This window comes from Lycorma delicatula, chromosome 9, assembly GCF_047948215.1.
Source record: "Lycorma delicatula isolate Av1 chromosome 9, ASM4794821v1, whole genome shotgun sequence".
NCBI classification, from domain to species: Eukaryota; Metazoa; Arthropoda; class Insecta; order Hemiptera; family Fulgoridae; genus Lycorma; species Lycorma delicatula.
This window is the reverse complement of record NC_134463.1, coordinates 54455685-54468194: the sequence shown is the minus strand read 5'-3', so window position 1 is coordinate 54468194 and position 12510 is coordinate 54455685. Positions and strand designations below refer to the sequence as shown.

Sequence of the window (12510 nt, the reverse complement as noted above, 5' to 3'; positions counted from 1 at the left end):
ATTAATTAATAAAAAAAGCAGTTCTACTACTGCTAATATATCACAGCCAAAGTGCATTCACTCAAATAGTGATAATACTGCTTACTTTTTGAAAAAAATTGCATTATTTTCTGGTAAGAGGAGTACATACAGTATTTAACAGTGTGTTTATGTGTGATTAACTTTTTTTTTAATATGCATAAAGCCAATATAATGAAAAATAAACTTAATTAATTTACTTATTAAATTTATAATGAAATTAAAACTTACTTTATAGTATTGTAAATGTAACTTCTTAAAAAATAAGTTTTTTGGGTAATTTTCTTATGATTAATATATTTTAATATTTGATTAATATCAAAATATAATAATATAAAAGGATTGGTAAGTTTAATAACATCAAGGTCAAATTATAATATTATATTTTAATTAATCTATTACTGAGCACATAATATTTTTTAATAAATCATTATCTCAATTGACTATTTTCCTAGGAAAGAATGTATAGGATAATTCTAGTACTTAAAAGAACAAGTTCTTTACAAAAGTCAATAAGTTCATGAAAATGAATAATTCTTCAAAAATACTGGAGAATAAAGATTATATATATATTTTATTTATTAATATAAATACATAAGATTATTGTCTTCAATACATTATCTATAGTAGTAACTCTACAGAAATATAAAGAAAGTTTCCTCTTAGACAGAAAGAGAAGGCACATATTGATTTACCTGTGCACTGTAAAAATATTTTGGCTGAGGTCAAATATTTATTTCACTCTGTTTTCTGATCCACCCATATATGAAATACTTAAAACATACATTTTAATGTAAATCAATAAAATAAAAATTACCTACTTAACATTAAAGAAAAAACAAAATAAAATAAACTGCTTGAAATAATAGCGACAGAAGCAGAAGAAGGCAGAGCTAATAACTAAATTGGTGCTAACGTAATAATCTGAATGGTATATATTTATAGCGGATTTGGTGTGCCGTGGCTAGTCGTTGTCAATAACTTTATTCTTAATAATTTTTCTTCTTTTTTTCGGTTATTTTGCTACGTTAGACTTGCCGTTGAATGTTCAAGATTTTCTTGATATAATGAATTATTGTTCTGTTCTAAATCATCACCACCACTGCTGCCACAATCAACATCAAGAAACCTGCAACAAATTTTTATTATATATTAAAAGATATGAAGATGTATAAATTATATTTAGTTATATTTATTTAATTGATAAACATAGACAAAGTAGGTAACAAAAAAAACAGTTATAAAAAGTTACTAATTTTGTAAACATGTTGAAATGACAACAGTTATTAGTCATTATAAATAACTTTTATTCAATCTTTTTGTAAGTAGTGTTAAAGGCATGGTTGTTGATATAAACTCTAATTTTAAAACTAGACAAGGTCAAAAACTTTACACAGTATATCTAAAATTAGGTGTTCATTTGATTGCTAAATAATCATTGTTAATAGATTATATATTTTTTAATATAAATACCCGTTTTATAGTGTTTCATAAATACTGTTTTTTATTAATCAATACTTTTGATTAATAAATAATTATAATTAATTACAATAAATAATTAATAATTGTAATTAATTCTATTTTTGTCAATCTTTATTTATTTATTTTCTTCCGTATATTTTTTGTCAGTGTATACTGATGATGCATTGTTTAACAATCACAATGGGCATCTGATTTTTAATTGTAAGAAACATTTTGTGAAAAGTTATTGTCTGTAATCTAGTTTTGCCATTTATTTCAATAACAACTTTTCAAAGTTCTTTATATTTATTGTTATTGATGATTCCCATTTTTATGTAATTAGGAAACCTATATATGCTCAATAGCAGCAATGTATTATTGGTCTGTATTGTGTTTAGCAAGGCAAAGCATATATAAAATTATAAGCAGACAAAAAACTAACTTTAAAATCTACAAAAAACAAACTTTAAAGTCTTCAGAAAATCCGCTATAATTTACATATTTATCGACATCATATCTAATTAATAAAAGATGCAGAACTTTTTCAAACACTTTACATAATCTATAATGAACACCAGGAGAGATGGTAGGTTCAAACATTGCATCTTTAACAAAGATGATATAAAAAAAACCACATAGTGAAATTTTTAATTATTTCTGCATAAAATCAAATTTCAATGAATATATTGCTTTCAAAGTGATAAACAAAATCTACCCAATATAACAGTAAACTGCACATCAAAAACCTCCAAAAACCCAGAAATAAACAAATTAAAATTCAATGACTGCCAAAAGTTAATAAATGAACTAGATTCAAAGCCCATTCAACCACAGTTACAATGAATCACCTCTATCTGAATACAATTTCTGGTAAATGTACTGAATACAAGTTCCAAAAAATTCAAAATGTATACAATATATTTAATAAACATAAATTATATATAATATATTTGTAAATCTATTAATACAAATATATATAATATACTTGTATAAAGCATATGATACCAAATCTGGTGAATATGGAGGGTTCAAATTTCAATTTCACAAGAGCATCCACCACAAACAGATTTTACAATAACCCAGCTCTGCAAATAATATGTCTGACTTGTTTTTTTTTAAATACCTAAGTGGATGATGTATTGTTGTGTAATGCAACGCTCATTTTGAACAAGATGTTTTTGCCCATATACTCACAGTACTTTGATCAACAATTTCATCGCTGTAAGTGGCTTTTAGACAAGAATGGATGCCACTAACATTCCCTTTTTCCACTGTAAAAATTTAAATCGCTGTTCATTGTTTTACAACCGTTGACATAGCAGGCATACTCAACTTCGTAATAATGGCGACTGACAAAAAATAGACTGCATGGGTCAACGAGTTTTGGAATGTTAGTAGTAGGGGAATGAAATTACAAGTTGGTAGAACTTGTCACTTTGGACAAAATTTTGGTCCTCTGGTATGTTCCAGTGTCCATTACATTTCTGCTGAAATGTAATAAATATTGATGCATAAAGTTATCAAATTTTAATGACAAATCGAACCATATTACATTAAAGTAATGTTTTTTAATCTATCATAATTTCTGTTTTTCAGAGCAACTGAAATGAAATGACTGATTTCAGTTACTTTTGTCGCAATCTTCAGAGATATATATGCTGTTTTCATTGTGGTACCAATTAATGCATTGTTGATGGTTTCTTTTATTAAGAAATACGTGTGTACAGCAACTGGCCAAAAGTTATTTCATAATGATCATATATGTTAAGAAAAGGATTTGTTTTATGTCCATACATCATTTCTAAGTTTTTATTATTATGTATAAATCACTTGTTTCAATGAAATGGTAAGTAAATCTTTTCTGTACATTGTTATTAAATTCTTTGAAGTGTTTATTGCAAGTTTAAAGCTAAACTATGTCTTATCTGTTCAATACACAACATTATGCAGTTGAAGCAATTTAATTCAATCATTCCAGACACATTGTGCTTGAATAGTTATAGCTTTGTCAGACCTTAGTTTCTTAATACATGATTAATAAATTATAGAGAATAATGGTATACTGTACTCATTTTTTCTCCACAACTATCACTGTAAATTAGGCATGATATTTGACCCTAGGCTAGAGAAGTAAAACGAATGTTTGAAAAATGTTTGATATAAAATATTTAAAACAATTCTTTTTTCTTTATTTTTCTGATCTACTTTGTAGTGATAGAATATTTCCTTATTATGTCTCTGTAGTGTTTCTTGGTTTGGAGGATAGAGATTTTTCTATTAATTAATTAATGTAAAATAATTGCACATTGATGTTCAATTATAATAGCTGTCCTTTCTTTTTAATAAACATAAGAGATGAAATTTATAACTCATGAAAAATACCAAATCTAAATAGGATTTGAATCTAGAATCTTCTAGATGAAAGGCAGAGATTTGGTGGCTATAACTGAAATTATACATCTTACCTATCCGTTATGAAACTTATTTTATTTATAATTATTTATATTTTTTACCGATGAATAAATAACAAAAATAAGATTTGCACATTATATGAGCAAAAGGAAATCCATAAAAAAAATTTTTTAATTTTTTATTCTCTGGAATATACAAAATGTTTTTTTTTTTTTTATACAAGTTATTTTGTATTTTTTTTGTGTACAATAACATGTTAAAACAACAAAATTATTTCATTTAATAATCTATCTATCATATCAAAAAGAAATAAATAAAACTTACGTATATGGTTTCTCATCTCCTCTCATTTCACATATTACATTGGTGAGAGCCATTATATAATTTTTTGCTAATGTCAAAGTTTCAATTTTTGAGAGCTTCCTTTCCATTTTTACATGTGGTATAACTTCCCGTAATTGCTGAAACATTTTTTTCTAATTAGTTATTCAAAAATCTAATCTGGTAATTATTTTACTATACGTTATCCTGTATTAAAATTTAATGAAGTATTTAAAAAAAAATATTTTTTTACCATCAATCTAGTTAAAATAAATTTATTTTATTTTACACTTTAGTTTCATTTTTATTTAAAATATGTGGAGACTTAAAGAATACACTGTCTGAACAAAAACATTTACAAGTAACAAAATCGTGAGAAACCTGTATCTTAAATCAACATATTTTATTTAAATTTCTAATTTACTTAAAATTTCATATGGAATACTTTTTAATTTTATACTAACATCAGGTTGGGTAGCATCAATACTTTATAGAAATCCAATACTAAAACAATAATCAATACATTTTCAAATCACTTCTGTAAATAATTTTAAAAGTCATCAAAGAAAATTATCTGAAAAAATGTTAAAACAAGGCTACTAGAGGAATCTCCTCTACTTTTTTGAAGTTAAAAATGAAGTTCAAAGAATTTTTAAAAGCCTTTATCTTGAATATTTTAAAAAATATTTCTTTTTTATTAATTAATCAAGGGCTGTGACCTTCCCTTGGTGACATGTTTTCTCTACTGACATTTAGCTTATTAGTTTCATAATTTTTTCCTAACAGTATTAGTATTTGTGAAGAAATAATTATTCAAACTGGATTTTGAACAGCCTTTTTTTACAGGAAAAATACAAACCTGAACTCAAATAACCAGAGAAATACTTTACTGATAATTCAGGTAGAATTTGCATATTTATGTAATTTCAACAAATTTCTTTTATAAATAAAAAAAAATTATTCGAATTGGAGTATAATAATATACATTTTACAAACCATTTTATCAACGGCAGGTATGCTATTCCATCAATTAAAATAAGGATCTGCCCCAGATGTCTGACTGGATCAAGGGAAACCAGAGATTTGGAAAAACCAATCCCTAGGTTTGACTTTGACAATAAAACTTTGATCAGAGCAGCATTACAAAATACACAATTTAATTAAAAAACAAGACGAGTAAAGTCTTGAATAAAATTTAATTTAAAATCTAGAATAATTAAAAATATAAATACATAAAATAATTAAATAAGTGATAATACTAAATAAAATTAAATAATTACAAAATAAGTAATTAATCCAGAAGACATTAATGAAAATTATTTGAGCACATGTAACAGTAAGCATACATATTTTATATGTCATATATAAGGAGGTACAAAACAATTAGGATATTTTATTTATTTTAATCTTAATTAGTATTATTCAAAAATAGTTTGTTATCTGGTTTAATAAAGGTGGATATAATGTTATTTATTACTTTTTTTTATGAGTATAGTTTTCAGTATTAGTTGCAGTTTAATAAATATAAAGATAAGTATTTATAAGTTAATAGTTTTAATTTACTAAATATGGATATATATATATATATATATATTTAATATTTGAAATATCAAACAAAGATCTGACAGCCCATTTTGTATCTTGACATAACCTGTACAATTACTCTGATGATTGTAACAATAGTGAATAATTCTACTTACATGATTCAGTAAGGAAAGACATCACTGAATCACTGATTGCTAATTCTTCCATCAGCTTTGCTAACTTTAGTTAGAAAGCTGAAATATGACAAGATGTTCATAGTAAAACTAAGTAAAAATGATTTTAATAATTCCTAAATAGTTAAATTAAACATGGGTGAAAAGAGGTATGACCTCAGGAGTGCTGTAAACATGAAACTCTCCTTAAGAGTAATTGGAAGTTTAAAATTTTGTATCATTCCAAATGGTTTCTTTAGGTAAAAGTAAGCAAAAATTAATTTCCTAACAATTCCTATATAATTAAAATTGGATCTATAACCTATGAATTTGTTTTTTATTTTTATAAAAAAAGATACTTCAACTAAAAATTAAATAACTAACCGAATCTTTAATATATTGATAGAATATATTGTGTTGCTTTATCAACAAAACACCATATTATATTATTCACGAACCACGTTTCAGGATATTATTTTTATTACATGACCTTCAATATAATAATAATTACATAGAATTATAAGGTTGTAAATTATAATGTAAATTATTAAACTACCTGAGTGACAAGTTTTTTAAATTTATTTATATTAATTACTATCAATAAGAATTTATTGTTACCTCAAATGCATCATTTAAAGAATGCATTCTCATTCTTTCACGTTCATTACTTTCCAATCTTCTTAAATTACGCTCTCTAGCAGTAAGACCAGATTTACGTCTTCGTGCATTACTTGCTCCCAAAAGGCATTTTCTTTTGGCTCTTGAACATTTCCTAGAAGCAGATGAGGTTGGTCCTTCACTACCAGAACTATCAGAGCAGTCAGCATCTACTCGTCCTTAAAAAAAGAAAAAGTAAATAAAATGGATTTCCTTTGTATGCATTGTTAAAAACAATAATTACTATTAATAACATCAATAACTTAAGCAATTTAATCATTTTTGTCAAAAAATTAGGATGGAAAACCAATTTTGGAGTGTATAAATGTACTGATGAGAAGGAACAGCACTCAAATGAGAAAAAATTATTAAATTGATAAGATGAAAGGAGAATGAAAAGAAACTGACAAAGCAGTGAATTATTTAATCTGGCATAATGTGGCAGTAGGGAGGGATTAAATATTATCTTACCAATTATTATGGTGGTTAGGTGAGGTAGGTTTGAATAAGGGTGTTTAGGTTAGGTTGGTTCACCCACCGGGTTGGTCTAGTGGTGAACGCGTCTTCCCAAATCAGCTGTTTTGGAAGCTGAGAGTTCCAGCTTTCAAGTCCTAGTAAAGCCAGTTATTTTTACACGGATTTGAATACTAGATCATGGATACCGGTGTTCTTTGGTGGTTGGGTTTCAATTAACCACACATCTCAGGAATAGTCGAACTGAGAATGTACAAGACTATACTTCATTTACACTCATACATATCATCCTCATTCATCCTCTGAAGTATTATCTAAACGGTAGGTACCGGAGGCTAAACAGGAAAAGAGAGAGAGAGAGAGAGAGAGGTTAGGTTGGTTTAAATAGTAGGCAAATATAATTTCATATTTTCTATTAAAAAGTAAGAGTACTTTTTATAGTGCATTAAAAGACGTGTTTGCAGTTTAATATTGTAAATTGTCTAAAATACTAAGTACAAATGAATAAAACAGTTGGTGGAAGGTTTGCTAAATGAAACTGATTTGATTTAAGAAAAAGCATAAAAATAATTTTAAATTATTAGCAAACAGAATAATTTTACATCAGAATAAAATATTAAAATGATATTAAATATAGCATTGAAATGTAGTTAAAGAATACTTATGGATGGCCTGTGCGTGAATACTTTATAAAGAAGAGGCGAAAAAATAAAAGAGAGAGAAAAATAGCATAGAGTACTCTCTTTGCTTTTAAATTTGTTTATGGCAGCAGCAAAGAGTTTAACAAAAGTGTTGATATCAAAACATTGACCCCAGGAGAAAAAAAATTAAAGTACAATTTTTTATTTTAAACTAAACATCAGTTGCAAAAATAGCAAATAAATTGTGTTAATATGAAAAAAAGAAACTAAAATTGAATAAAAGAAATAAAGAAGGAGTAAAACAAACTATGAAATGCAGCATAAAGGGAAAATAATGAGATAAATACCAAGCTGAAGTACAACTCAGCGTAAGAGAAAAAATTGGGAAATAAAATTAAAACGAGATAAAATGGGTAAACAGTGTGACCTCTGCACATAACAATTTGCAGAGATCAGAATAGAAGAGTTAGTTAATAATCTTTTTTTGGGCAGTCCTACTGACAGTTATGTAAAATCTATGGTACTTTAATTTATAATGTTAAACTGGCCACATCGGATGAACAGAGGGACATTTAATTTCTCATTTATGTAAATAAAAACTGATTATAAGATTTGCATTATATTCAAAACACTGTTTAAATTACAGTGCTACATACACAACTTGTTGCTTTTAATGTATAAATGTATTAGCCTGAGTGAATTATAACTGGTTTTTTATATTACAGTACATTTTTTCCATTATGTTAAAATAGCATAAGTTATCTTATACCTTAAGCCAACTTCTGTCATAAAACTTGTAATTAAATAAAAGAAAAGATATTACAATTATTCCTTACTTAGATTTTGAAAAAGTGTCAGAGTGTTTTAAAATTAATCAGTTCAGTGAATAGAGATTTAAAAAGTTTAAATTCATTCTGCAGTAACACTGAAAGGAGTGGGATAATTTCTTTTTTTGAAGATTACAAACTAATTGCAGAAGATTAAGTGAGAGTGACTCTCACTTTTGCTAGGAATGATATGTTGTTAAAATAAAATAATAAATGAATTGAATTTTACTTTAGAAACGTTTTGTGTTGATTTATACCTATTTCTATTAATATACTTTTTTAATAAATAATTTAATCTTGAATTATATGATTTAAGTTTAATTACAAAAAAATTGTTTTACAGTAAAGGAATCAAAATGATATAAATATCTTAAAATAATTTCAATCTACTTTAATACTGTTGAAATAAAATTTTTATGAGGTCTTGTACCCATTTAACAACAGATAAGTGGACACGGAGATTATATATATATATATATTGCCTTTCAACAGTACTAATCAAAAAGAATTAACTAATTCGTAAGTCCAATTTCCTACAACGTTTTACTTGTGTGCATGATAAGGGGATGATTCAGCCACAGAAAAAGTAAGGAAAACATCAAAGGTATGTTAGCAAATAAGGGGTTAGTGTTGATAGAGGAAAGAAATCTGCTGGTATCAAATAGAGGTTAAGAATAATAAAAATAAAAAAACTTTTAAAAACATATATATAGAAAGCTGAGTTCTATAGCTAGAAAACAAACAGAATTAGAACAATATGAATTCACATATGTGAGATTCTGAAATGAGGCATTTTAGAATAAACGCCTCTTTTATTCTACATAAAAGAGACTTTTATTAAGAATAAGAATAGTAATGGAAGGAAGTAAAACTGCAGGGGAAAAATTTGGAATAAATAAACTTTTTTTTAATGAAGTTATGATGAGGTTAAATGATTATTACAGAAGAGAAAGTGAATTGCATCAAACCAGTCAAGTCACTGACATCACAATATACTGAAACAATGATACCATTTGATGATTCTAGTTGTTGCTTCTTACCCAAAGAGCTTTATCAATAGCTGGAAAATTCTCCTGCAAACAGTGTATCATAATTTAATTCAAAATAAAAATTAAAATGCAGGCATCAATTTTTAACTATTTTAATTATGATTTTTTCTCTCTAATGACTTAAACTAAATTGCTACCTTTCCTCACACAATATTGTATCATTATATAACATTCACCTTATTATTATTTGAAATATATATAATTCATTTTATCACATATATATATTTCTCAATCCCAAATTTTTGGTTACACATTTCCTTCTAACATTCAGTATGACTTCTAAAATCAGTCAACTAATTTTCTCTTTACATATTTTATAACTTCTCTAATTCTAAACTACCACTAAATTTATTTAACTCCCTAGTACTTTTAAGGTAATATGAAGCTCAGTAACATGAGATTTTCATATTTGATCTTAAATCTCAAATTAATTCTGTTTTGTTTTTGTTACATATCCTTTTTACTGTAAAAATAAAAATATTAATACCAAGGCCTACATTAAATTATAGACATATGTTAGGTGTGTATAACAAAGAATTGAATGAAATGATATAAATTAAATTTTTCAGTTATTCTATGTTCAGTTTAGTTGTAAAAAAGTTCACAATTTATTGCATTTCAAGTTATGTAATTCATTATTGTAACAGACATTTTTTTCAAGTGATTCATTTTAAGCATTGTTTGTATTTTTATGATAAAATAATTAAAAAATGTTCAGTTAGACAGCTTCAGTTATTTCTTCATTGAATATTAAAACAAAAAAATAATGTGTTATAATACATTTTAATGTTACTGATTAAACATTTTTTTAAAATTAAATTATATATTTAAATCATTTAATTTAAATTTTTGAAACCGTGATTTTTTTTGTCTTCAGTCACTTGACTGGTTTGATGTAGCTCACCAAGATTCCCTATCTAGTGCTAGTCGTTTCATTTCAGTATACACTCCCTACATCCTATATGCGTAACAATTTGTTTTACATATTCCAAACATTGCCTGCCTGCACAATTTTTCCCATCTACATGTGCCTCCTATATTAAAGCGACTATCTAGGATGCCTTAATATGTGGGCTATAAGTCTGTCTCTTCTTTTGTTAACACATTTAAGATTTAAAGTACACTATCACTTTTTTTTACACTATCTATGAAAACAATTTACTTACATTGTTCATGTAATGAACAAAAGTTTCTGCAACATACATATAGTTAGTTGAAAAAATAACTATATTTTTCCAAATGCTTCTTTCTTCATCAATTTGCTGCTATACCTCTTTATTTGTCACTTTATCAACCCATCTGATTTTTAAAATTCTCCTATAGCACCTCATTTCAAAAGCTTCTAATCTTTTCTTCTCAGGTATTCCAGTCGTCCAAGTTTCATTTCCATATAAAGCTACACTCCAAACATATACTTTAAAAAATGTTTTCCTGACGTTTAAATAAATTTTTTATGTAAGCAAATTATATTTCTGCTTGAAAGCTTGTTTCATCTGTGTTATTTGGCATTTTATATCGCTTCTGCTTCGTCAGTCTTTAGTAATTCTACTACCCAAATAACAAAATTCTTCTACCTTTGTAATATTTTCTCTTCCTATTTTTATATTCAGTGGTCCGTCTACATTATTTTTACTACATTTCATTACTTTCATTTTGTTCTTGTTTATTTTCATGCAGTAGTTCTTGTGTAGGACTTCATCTATGCCATTCACTGTTTCTTCTTTTTTACTCTTGGTTAGAATTACTACACATCAGAAATCGTAGCATCTTTATCTTTTCATCTTGCATTGTTACTCTGGATCTAAATTATTCTTAAAATCATTAATTGCTGGTTCTATGTAAAGAATAAAATGTAACAGGGATAGGGAACATCCTTGTTAGACTCCCTTTTTATTACGGCTTCTTTCTTATGTTTTTTGATTATTACTGTTGGAGTTTGGTTCTTGTAAATGTTAGAATTTGTTCTTCTATCTCTATACTTTGAAGTGATGCTAGTCAACAAAATAAGGAAATAACTAAAATGTTTAATATTCGTATGTTAACATCACAATTTCAAAGAAATATATTTTCAATTTTTTGAAAATTTAGAGTTTATGCATCAGGAAGCTTTTTTAATTAATAGACCTAAATTATGCACTAAAATTGATTTTAAATAAATTAACATTGAAATTTTAACATTGAAACTTCCCTATCAGGTGAGGGGGATTAAGTTATTTTAATGACTTTATTGTTTATCAAGATATGTTTTGAGCATCAAAAATTTGAAAATGCAAAAATAATTTTTTTCATTTTGGGGTCCCATACTCAAAGGGAAGCATTCGGGTAAAATTATTTATTAATATTTAAAAAATATAAAGATATAATTCTAAATATACAAAGTTGCAATTTTCTATGAAGATGGTAAAACAAAAATACTAAAAATAAGGGTTATCAAAAGATTAAGATACATTTTAAATGCAATGGGCTCATTGGACCATGTAGGGAGGGTTGCTTTACTGTTCACTAGTTAAACTTATTGCAATGTACTCAGTAGGAAAAATAAATAAAAAATAGAATGCAATGGATATCTTACAAGATGATTTAAAACTAAAACAAATTTAAAAAAATTCTTTTTATAATTAAAAAAAATATTTTTTATTACTCCTGATCATTGAAATGAGATGAGCAAAAGATTTTTATATTGGTTTGAAAGCCTATTGATAAAAAAAAAATTAAGCTCAAAAAACTCTCGCTAACTTATTTTCTGAAGCAAGGTATAGGTAAAAAAATAAAAATATTTAAAATCATTTTTTGGGGAAGTGGTGATTTTTAAATAAAGCTTTTTAGTAATAATTTGTGATCTTGATAAAAAAAATCTCAACTGTTGTAAGAAAGGTTTTTGCTAAAATGCCCCAGTAAAAGTTAGAAATTTTATTTCGACTGAACTACCTTCACACCTTTCGCCAATTTTTGC

General features: G+C 26.2%; 1 protein-coding gene across 3 annotated transcripts in view; it reads right to left on the bottom strand.

The window, feature by feature from the left end:
- Positions 1-881: 881 nt before the first annotated feature.
- The window catches only part of LOC142329855 (uncharacterized), a 349453-nt gene continuing 337824 nt past the window's right edge, over positions 882-12510 (bottom strand). For all 3 annotated transcript variants that reach the window (XM_075374727.1, XM_075374726.1, XM_075374725.1), the window contains 3 exons: positions 6528-6745; positions 4216-4352; positions 882-1147 (listed from right to left, as the gene is read on the bottom strand). In XM_075374727.1, the coding sequence (XP_075230842.1) occupies positions 1042-1147; positions 4216-4352; positions 6528-6745 (461 nt within the window). In that variant the 3' untranslated portion in view covers positions 882-1041. The remainder of the gene's footprint in view (positions 1148-4215; positions 4353-6527; positions 6746-12510) is intronic.